Here is a 10,688-nt window from a genome sequence, read left to right as displayed (position 1 = left end):
GTGTGTCAGTAAACGATTTTGTGGTAGTCGCAATCGGAGCGCAATAAAATTTGCAGAAAATGTCGATATCAGCAAAACAAGCTAACAGGGAACACGTCCTGGCTGTTTCCAGGGATTTCATCTCCCAGCCACGTTTGAGTGAGTAATCAAAATGATATTTTTTAAATATTTACTGAGCTGAAAGGGCTGGCAAAATATTCTGTCCGCCATGACAGTCCGTGGAGCTTCGCGGACACGGTGGCAAAGCATAAATGGAAAAAATCGATAAAAATTCAACGTAGCTCCATTGGTGGGGCGATTGCCTGACCTGAACTTTTACAATTCTTTGACCCAATTTTTTGTGTTTGAGCAAGCGTTAAAGTTTGGAGAAAGAAGTCATTTGAAGTCATGAGATTCCCCATCAAGATTAAATTTTAACATTTCTATAAAATAAAAGAAATGAGCGCTTTTCGGGTAGAATAAGCTGTCATGTGACATTCGTGCTTCTGTGAATGATTAGTAGTAATGAGAGGGGGAAAGCACCTGACCAAGTTGCATACAATGGGACATCCAAGAATTATTGAATCACAATCGTGCGGGACATCGGTTTTATAGTGATATTTAAGACTGTTTAACTATTCTAGTTTCTTTTAAGTGAGACTAAAAATGGTTTTAATATTTTAATCTAGTTATTCGAAAATGAGTCCCTCAGAAGTGTATAAGGTTAAGGTGTGGTTAACAGCACTCGACATGGTAAATATAAAAAAAAAATTCCACTTAATTGTATACTGTGGTTGTGGTTGTATATTGTTTCTTGAAGAATAGAACAGCTAATTAATTAAAACATTTATATAATTTAATATTTCAACAATGCTATCGTCATTTTATGGCGTTCACCATTCTCTTGACATTCGTCGCTGCTTCAATAGGCAGTCAGCTGACGTTCATTACGTTCGTAACGTAGTTATTACTCCCTTATCTGCTTTGATAACAATCGTCAAATAACTTTGCTTTGCCTACCGCAACTCCTGATCGACTATTTGTTTTTTTATATTGCTAAAATAATACACATGGAATTATTCTTAAATTGTAGCTTACAAGACCGTTTCTGGTGTCAATGGTCCTTTAGTAATCTTAGACGAAGTTAAATTCCCTAAATTCGCGGAGATTGTGCAACTGCGCCTGGCTGATGGCACACTTCGTTCCGGACAAGTGCTCGAGGTGAGCGGTTCCAAGGCTGTTGTGCAGGTGTTCGAAGGTACTTCGGGTATTGATGCCAAAAACACTGTGTGCGAGTTCACTGGTGACATCTTGCGTACACCTGTATCCGAGGATATGTTGGGTCGCGTATTCAACGGTTCCGGCAAGCCCATCGACAAAGGTCCCCCAATTTTGGCTGAAGATTTCTTAGATATCCAAGGTCAGCCCATCAACCCCTGGTCGCGTATCTACCCCGAGGAAATGATCCAGACCGGTATTTCGGCCATTGACGTGATGAACTCTATTGCTCGTGGTCAAAAAATTCCCATTTTCTCTGCTGCGGGTTTGCCACACAACGAAATCGCCGCTCAGATCTGTCGTCAAGCCGGTTTGGTCAAGGTAAATTTTGCTAAAAAATTTAACGTTTTAAATTATATCTGTCGTATTTGTATTTGTAGATACCTGGCAAGTCTGTATTGGATGATCATGAAGATAACTTCGCCATTGTTTTCGCTGCTATGGGTGTGAATATGGAAACTGCTCGATTCTTCAAACAAGATTTCGAAGAAAATGGCTCTATGGAAAACGTGTGTCTCTTCTTGAACTTGGCCAACGATCCAACAATTGAACGTATTATTACTCCACGTCTTGCGTTGACTGCTGCTGAATTCTTGGCATACCAGTGCGAAAAGCACGTGTTGGTCATCCTTACCGATATGTCCTCTTATGCTGAAGCTTTGCGTGAGGTATCGGCTGCCCGTGAAGAAGTGCCCGGTCGTCGTGGTTTCCCCGGTTACATGTACACTGATTTGGCTACTATCTATGAACGTGCCGGTCGTGTTGAAGGTCGTAACGGTTCAATCACACAAATTCCCATTCTTACTATGCCAAACGACGATATTACACATCCAATTCCTGATTTAACTGGTTACATTACTGAAGGTCAAATCTACGTTGATCGTCAACTGCACAACAGACAGATCTACCCACCAGTCAACGTATTGCCTTCGCTGTCTCGTTTAATGAAATCTGCTATCGGTGAGGGCATGACACGTAAGGATCATTCGGACGTGTCCAACCAGCTGTATGCTTGCTACGCTATCGGTAAGGATGTGCAAGCCATGAAGGCTGTCGTCGGTGAGGAGGCTTTGACGCCTGATGATTTGCTGTACTTGGAGTTCTTGACCAAATTCGAAAAGAACTTCATTGCACAAGTGAGTTTCCTTCTTGCGGAATTAAAGTTTTTTTTTATATAAATTCCAATACAAATATTCCCTTTTTGTTAATTTTTTGTTCTGTGCAGGGTAACTACGAAAACCGTACCGTCTTCGAATCGTTAGACATTGGCTGGCAGTTGCTGCGTATCTTCCCCAAGGAGATGCTGAAACGTATACCAGCTTCTATTCTGGCTGAATTCTATCCCAGAGACTCGCGCCATTAAATTTATTTTTAAACGTTACTTTGCTTTTTGTTTTATCGGTTTTACTTATAAGCTGCAGTTTTAACGCAATGCGCGCCATCGCCTTACATGCATTCATAATTTACTGATTATATAAAGTAAAAGGCGCATGGAAAGTCGTTAATACCTCTTTAAATATACAATGTAATCAGTTTTTCTAAAAACAGCTATAGTGAGTTAATTGTAAAATGGGATAAATATACAAGTGCATATGGTACATATGAATGCAAATATGCTGCAAACTGCAACTGAAACTGGAACTAATTAATCATAGTCGGGCGAATATGGTTAGAGAAAAAGAAAACAAAAGAATGTTATATAGCACGCGTTTGATGATTCATACGTCCGCTATGTGTGGCGTTACAATATTTTATTATAGTTTATTAAATTATAAATGTGTTAGACAAATTTTATGCGCTTAATAATTGAACCTTTAAATAAAGCAAAAGTCAAAGTCATGTAAAAGATAAACAAGGCAATACGATAACACACTCAGTAATTATAATGTAAATATCTAAATGTTTAGAAAAATGAAATTAGATAACTGCTGTAAACAAAGCAACAGAAACTTGTGTTTTCTTGTTCATTTTCGCTTTGTGTAAATTTTTTCAAATTACATCAGTTCTGAGCACTATTCTTCGTGCCGTTCATTACAAAAATATATTACTGTTTTAATTATTTTGAAAAAGATACAAAACTTACACAGAAGAAAAGTAAAAAATATTCGGGCAGGTTCTGCAATTTACTTCCGAGTGAATTTCAACCCCTGCCAATTTGAATTCAAAGCGAACTTGGCTTAAATTCACTCGGTAGTTAGTTGTAGAACCTGCCTGATTAGCAGTTTTCATATCGCCGCCTACACCCTTACCACCCTCAAAAGCTGCTATATTGTTTTTTCACCGTTTTTTAGTTATTAAGTTTGAAACCTTTACTTAACAACCAAATTGCAAACATTACACGCACACAATTTCTCACACCTACATATAGAGCATTCCAACTAAGATATTTTTAATTAAAGAAAGTAAAAAAAAATGTTTATGCATGTTTGTCATTACAAGTATTAACCGGTCTGTCCTATATTGTCTCGCACGCACACGAAACCAAGCGTTTGGTATGTACAGCAATCTTAAAACTTTAAATAGCCAAACTCTGTGAAAATCCAGAAGTCGAGATTTGGCTCCAAGCATCCAACCAGCCAGTCATCAGTTCACAAATTTAGTAAGTCATTACATACACATGCTATCTTTTTGTTTCTCCAGTTTTGAAGCTTTTTATTACTCATTCAAATTAAACACATACAAAATATTACTGTATTTTCTTTGAGCAATTTGGAAAAGTTATTAAAACTATTGCAAGTAACAATAATACTTAATAATGTAATGTTGTAAACTGTAAAATAATTGGAGAGCAGCAAACAGTTGTAGAAAAAACTATTGAATATAAATTAAATACAATTTATGTATGTACTATGTATAAAAGAAAATTTACGAAACTATGTACTATATCAACCTCAAGAATAAAGTGAGCGACAAAATGTATTACTCTGTTAAATGGTGGTTTTTATTGCTGACAAAGGGGAAAGGTAAGTTTTCGTTAAGTGCAGAGAATTCTTTTTAAATAGAATAAAGACGAGTAGAAATATGTTATCTTAAGCCAATTTAGATATTTAAGTAAAGCGTAAATCAATATCCATACTAATTATCTAAAGAGGAGTCCCTTTTATTGTAACAAGTAATCTCCCGAACGGCTGGTCAGATTTTCATAAAATTTTCTTTGTAAATAAATTTAAGCAACCACCTATCAAAGGCAAAAAAATTACTTTTTTCCGGAAGGCGGACCAGGGACCGATCTATTCGAAAGAATATATTTTTTTTGTTCGATTCGCTTGAAACTTGGCACGTAGGTAGTTTTTTGCCTAGATTAGCATATAAAATACATTGTTGCCGGTAAGTGGACCAGGAACCGATCTGTTCGAAAAATCGTATTTATGGTGCGATTTGCTTAAAATTTGGTACGTAGGTAGCTTTTTGCATAGATTAAGATATAGTATCCTTTTTTCCGGGAAGTTGACTAAGGACCGATCTATTCGAAAGAATCTTTTTTTGGTTCGATTCGCTTGAAATTTGGCACGTAGGCAGTTTTTTGCCTAGATTGGCATATAGGATATTTTTTTCGGTATGTGGACCAGGAACCGCTCTGTTTGAAAAATCGTATTTATGGTCCGATTTGCTTGAAATTTGGTAGGTAGGTAGGTTATTGCCTGGATTAACCTATAGGATACTTTTTTCTGATAGATGGACAAGATACCGAGGTATTTCATATCCATCCAATACTCATGGAGAAAAGTAGGGGTTATTGGAAAAGGAGGCGTGGCGCCCTCCAGGCATACTGAAACCTTTACCTATCTGTAGATACATATCGTTACCTTAATTCACGGAGGCCCTAACCCACTTTATTTTGAAACTGGGGTTTTCACAGATTTTGGTAGGTTGTATTTAAATACACCTTCAATAAAAATTTTAAAGTGTTAGTACCAAAAACAACCGCATGCCACCTTTTTTTGATACTCATTTTCTAATGTTTTTTGCTTCTCCTGTGAAATAAAAATGTGTATTAATTCCCGAGTTGATCCGGATCAACGCTGCCGTCTCTTTATGCTTTAAGATGGCAATGGAGAATATGCCTTCTGGCGACAACAAAACCAATCGTGATCGTGAATTGTTGTTGAAAATGTTCGACCAAATGTTTAAATAAAAATTCAATTTTGGACGGGGCGAAGTCCCCCGGGTTTGCTAGTTTAATATAAATTTAGAAGAAAAACCGCCTATAAGCAGAAGTAAAATAGAATGAGTGTTCACACCGGCCTGGTTATCGGATTATCTGATTATACAAATTTTAACAAAATTTTATGTTTTGCATATATGTACATACTTTAAAAGAAAGTTAATGTTTTGATACTAAAAACAATTAAGAAAAATCAATTGCCCTACTTTGAGTTGGAAAAATGTTTATTGAAAAATTTTCAATGAACAATTTCCTCGAAAAAATAATTTTTTAACGTTTTCTTTTATATCCATAAGTTGTGAAAGCTTAATTAATATAATTTTATTAAAATTAAATTTATAAATAATTCTCAATTACTTTTAATCATAAAAATATACATAAATACATGTACACATGAATGGACATACATTGAAAGTAAAGCGCATATAATGAAAATTTCGAAAAAATTTTGTGACCAAACCATGTAAGCAAAGTTAAAAAGAAAAAAGTTTATACAAGGTTTGAGTAAAAAATTTATTAAATTAAAAAATGTTTCTTATTTTGCCTTTTGAAGTAATCTTTCTGTTGTGGGTTCTTAACGAAATTTTTGCGATGGATAAGAATTTATATAAAACTTCTGAAGGAAAGTTATAAATATTTAAAGTTGATAGATAAATTCGCTTAACCAATTATTTAATAATTGCGTGTTGCTAAATACTATTGAAGGAACTTAACCTTAGTTTATTATTTAACCTAAAATTTTTTATGAGCTTAGAAGTCTTAAATTAATTTATAGTAAATGAAATTAGTTATAATTGATATCTATTTCATTATTAACACACATAAATAACCAACAAATAAATGAATGAATAAATAAGTAGATAAGTTTAAAAAAATAATACTTAAATACAAAAATTAATTTAATAAAAATAATATGCATATATATGTCCATACACATGTGCATTTGTATATCTATGTACATATGTAAGTAAACAACAAATAATTAGTTAGAAAGGGACATAACCTATAAGAAAAGTTATTAATTGGTTAATAGTTTGTCAATGCCTTTCAGTTAAATATATATAAAAACAATAATATAAAAGCTTAATTTTTTATTATAAATAAATCAAATAAACCTAAAATAGTAAATTTAAGTTAGCCTCCTTTCCGTTCTTTAGCTAAATAATTTCCAAATTGAAATCGTCTCATGTAAACACCGTATTAGTCTGTGCCAAGAAATCCGGACTTGGTAGCAGCAGCAGCGTAGCTGATTTGATTAGTTTCGCGTTGGCGCTTGTAATCTGCTTTTTTTTTTGCTAGCATTTTACTCTGAAATGTAATTTTTTTACCTATTTTTAAATTTTAGAGTGCAAAATCAACAATAGTGCTAATACCTCTTTACTGTGCCTTGGTTTACGTTAATTTTATGTATGTACATAATTACATTTGCCAGTTCTTAATTGCATCTAAGAAAAAAGGTTAAAGAACAAAACTTTTTATCCAGACTTTATTAAAATTTTTCCACATTATTGGACAGGCCATCAGTGGATGTACATATTTAAATAGTTTTTTTTTCGGCACAGGAGGAAAAATCCTAAGCTTTCGGAATGATCATAATTCCAATTCGAGCGTTATTATCGAATAAAATGCCCTGTAGGAAGCATCCTGGGAATGCCCAACAAATTTGAATTAAGCAAATTTTGTGGTTATCTTTCAAATATTTTCACCTCAAAAATTCATTGTATGTAATCGCTTAACAGTAACAAGAAATATATAACATAATAAATTCAACAAAATAGTAAATTTTTCTTTCATATACATTTGTAAACTTTCAATATTTTCTAAATCCACATCCCAACGCAAGGCAATGAAAAACTGCTGCCGCCAACATCAGCCATGAACAAATATTGTATGCCATTACTCTATTGGCCATGGAGGTACTGCAAGGCTCTTGATTTTTATTGCCAAAACGACAGACACATTCACCGTGTTCGCATTGCAACAACTGCTCCTTCTCGATGAGATGTCCATTGTGACAGTGTCCGTGGTGACTACAATATTGACCAATTTCTGCCAAGGAACATATTCCAAATATTTTAACTACCGCATTTTTGAGGCATAAGTATATGTGGATATGCATGCACATTGGACCTTAGTAGAAAAAAAGTTCGTCGTACACCCCTTAATATTAAGTACTTTTGCAAGGCAATTTCGATTTCAAATTTTTGTATCGAGGATATGATCCTCGGCCATGCAGTCGGATCTTAAAGTAAGACAAATCGATGTTATTCTCTCGATGAGACTATTTTTTTTTGGTCCAAAGTTCATAGACCTAAATCATCCCGTTCTAGTACTTACCCTTAGTTCTGATCACACTATCGTACCACCCTAATGTCAGTAAATCAAAGCGCACTAAATTAAAGCTAAGAAAGTATTTCAATTACTTCAGTGGAACTATTTAAAAATGCTATTGCCGAATGTAGTTGTACCTCAAAATGTAAATATTTTTTTTTTTTAAATTGCCTTGCAAAAATAGTTTATACTGAGGGGTGTATGGCGAACTTCTTTTGTTTGCTTGTAAGGTGGTACGGTCTAATTTACATACATACATATGTACTATACTTACGCACTAAGCGCTCGCAAATTAATTCCGTAGGACTGGCATCACTTTGCTTCTTTACGACCGCATATTCCTCCTCACAGCGGCACTTGCCATTTTCACACACAGCTCCGGGTCCCATCTTTATATTGCATTGCTGCGTAACGAGGCAATTCTCCCCAATTGTTTTTCCTGGTAGACAATCTTTTGAGCCGTTAGCGCGTACATAGCCTTGTTCGCATACACACTCATCAATGTCTTGTAAACAAATCTTGTGCGATCCATGTTCTGTGCAGTTATTTTCAACAGTGCACTTGAGTCCAAGCACTTTCGGAGCTAGAGCAAAAGATTTGTAAATGTATAAAAGATATTGTAGGCAAAGGAACTTAGAACATTTGAAGAAACGGAATATCTAATTTTACGGTTCGATTATATTATTGGTAATTTGAAAATAAAAAATATACATAAGGATGCATCGCTCTACTACAAAAAAAAATAAAAAAAATATTGGCACTGTTTTTCACCGGAATTGTAAATTCTTTATATTTAGAAAGGATATTAAGGTTTACGTGAGCTGGACCAATTTGCAACTGCCTCCGAAAATCGATAAAAAAAGGCTACATAGTTTTAAAAATATTTTTTCAAAAAATCATCTCAGACGATAGAAGAGTTTAAGTTTAGAAGGTCTGCATAAAAATGTTTAAAAACTTAACAGCGCAGGTATTTTCAAATCAGTACAGCTCACGTAAGTCTTCATAATTTTATGAAATATTTTGAGATAAGTTTTATAATTCCGGAGGAAAAACAGACACTCTTTTTGGCGATGCTCCCAAATACATATAGCTGCGTTCCAGTGCAAACTCCTAAGATGAGGACGTGCAGCAGGATATATGCCTTAATTTTATTTCGGACCATTTTATAGGTATTAAGAATATTTAGAATTCTTCATCATTACAATAACGCACTTTTCTCGATATTTTTTATAACTCACCAGTTTTCGCCAGGCAGGTGGTACCTTTTCTCTGAAAGTCATCATTACAGGTGCAACGGTTCGTATTATTGGCACAGTGACTGAAAATGCTCGAGGCGAGACATTGTTCGTCCGTCGCACATATCTCACCTAATGGTACTTCCTCTACAAAAATAAAAAGTAAATAATTTGAAAGTAAAGTCTTTACTGCTGGCTAACGCACTTGGAATACACCGCCTTCGGTCCTTCGTGGGCACATAATCCTCTATGCAATAACAGATATTTTCCAGTAGATTACATTTGGCATCTGGTATTTTACATGGACAGTTCCCGCCGATTATATTGTTTCTACGGAGAGTCTACAGAGCTACTTATTTAGAATTCTTATTTTAAATTATTTCAAAATAACAACTTGATTTTCACCATTGTTCGTATCGTTGAAAAGTAATTTACCTTCGGTTTGCAGAAGGTCTTCATATTCGTTTTGTTGTTGTGGCAATGGCAAATGCCATTTAAACAAATGGAATTGATGTCCTCCGCTTCGTAATAGACACACTGATCATCGTCAATGCAAGAGACCTCCATTAATTCTAAAAAAACACATTTATGGATGTAATATATATTTAACAATTATAAAAAAAAATGATAAAAACTGCATCATCAAAATTAATTTTATTCGAGTCAAGCGACTTTGTTTTGGGGTTGGTACTCGTATAACACAAATAAGCTTGTAAATTTATATTTCAATTTGTTTTTACCTTCGGACATCATTGCTAAAGCTAAGCTGATGATTTGCAAAACAGCCAAAGTAGGTAGAACTTTCCATTTGTTTAAATTAAACATTACACGCTTTGTATATAAATTTAATTTAGGGACAAATTTTTGGTCGTTTTCGTAAGAAAATACAAAATTTGTTAGTTTAAATAAGATTTAGTTGGTAGGTTAAAATGCTTTTTTTTTTAAAGAATTTGCAGATTCCGACGCGCCCACTACTTTTTACTTGAAGCTAGAAATTACTGAAATTCTGATCATTTACTGTTGGTTCTATGTAAATAGAATATACATATGTATGTGGGTATGTATGTATGTATGTATGTATATATGGAAATAAGTATATATAGCATTTTCTAGATTTATGTAAAACGTATAATGGCTACTAGGGTGATCATATCGAGCATTCTATGGAAATGTTAAATTTGAACAATATTTATAAATGGCGAAAATAAAGTAAACAAATTTAGTTACAAAAATATAATAATTAAAATTATAAAAAAAAATTATTTTCTTTTTGAGTAAATGTTACATGAAAACTACAAATTTTGTGAAATTTTTTTAATTTAATTAATTTCGTTACGCTAGATTAGCCAAATCGCCCACTGTGCGACGGTTTTAATACAACTGCGGAAATGGAATTTTTGACGAAAGAAACACAGAAAAGCATATATTTTCATTAGCATCAAATTTATTAAATGTTTTTCAAAAATTATCCTGCCATTACACAAGCCAATTAGATTTACTTACTTCATTGGTTTAGATCCGATCTTTTTTTTTATAAGAAAATTGAAGTCGGTTTTGTTTATTTGCTTAAAAATTACTTGATTTCTATTTCAAGTAACACTTTTATTTCATAGCGAATATACATTCATGCGTTCCACGCCCACTGGAATATATTGTGGCGAATACTGCGGCAACACAAAGCGAACAACGAGAAATAGGCA

At 34.0% G+C, this 10,688-nt stretch overlaps 2 protein-coding genes across 2 annotated transcripts; one reads left to right on the top strand and one right to left on the bottom strand.

Annotated features, from left to right (window-relative positions):
- On the top strand, positions 1–3,682 carry LOC118737606 (V-type proton ATPase subunit B). Its single transcript, XM_036468218.1, has 4 exons — positions 1–138; positions 1,073–1,578; positions 1,638–2,393; positions 2,483–3,682. Exons 1-4 carry the CDS (start codon positions 60–62, stop codon positions 2,618–2,620), a joined length of 1,479 nt encoding a protein of 492 aa, XP_036324111.1. The 5' UTR covers positions 1–59; the 3' UTR covers positions 2,621–3,682.
- Positions 3,683–6,841: 3,159 nt separating this feature from the next.
- LOC118737609 (rh5-interacting protein) lies at positions 6,842–9,560 on the bottom strand (the record flags this gene model as incomplete). The annotated part of the gene is given in 5 exon segments (XM_036468226.1): positions 6,842–7,471; positions 8,028–8,336; positions 8,992–9,135; positions 9,194–9,329; positions 9,424–9,560. Coding segments are annotated over 5 exon segments (965 nt in total), but the record flags the coding sequence as incomplete, so codon positions are not given.
- Between the last annotated feature and the right edge of the window lie 1,128 nt (positions 9,561–10,688).

This window comes from Rhagoletis pomonella, unplaced genomic scaffold (genome assembly GCF_013731165.1).
Source record: "Rhagoletis pomonella isolate Grant_MI unplaced genomic scaffold, Rhpom_1.0 Rhpom_scaffold_00004, whole genome shotgun sequence".
Taxonomy (NCBI): Eukaryota; Metazoa; Arthropoda; class Insecta; order Diptera; family Tephritidae; genus Rhagoletis; species Rhagoletis pomonella.
Note: the sequence above shows the minus strand (reverse complement) of the source record. Positions and strands in the feature narration are given on the sequence as shown.

Bases quoted from the DNA above. Each gene is read 5' to 3' on its own strand.
- LOC118737606 (XM_036468218.1), top strand. From the start codon at position 60: ATGTCGATATCAGCAAAACAAGCTAACAGGGAACACGTCCTGGCTGTT. The intron at 139-1,072 runs GTGAGTAATCAA...CTTAAATTGTAG, and splicing joins CATCTCCCAGCCACGTTTGA to CTTACAAGACCGTTTCTGGT. The intron at 1,579-1,637 runs GTAAATTTTGCT...TTGTATTTGTAG, and splicing joins GTCAAGCCGGTTTGGTCAAG to ATACCTGGCAAGTCTGTATT.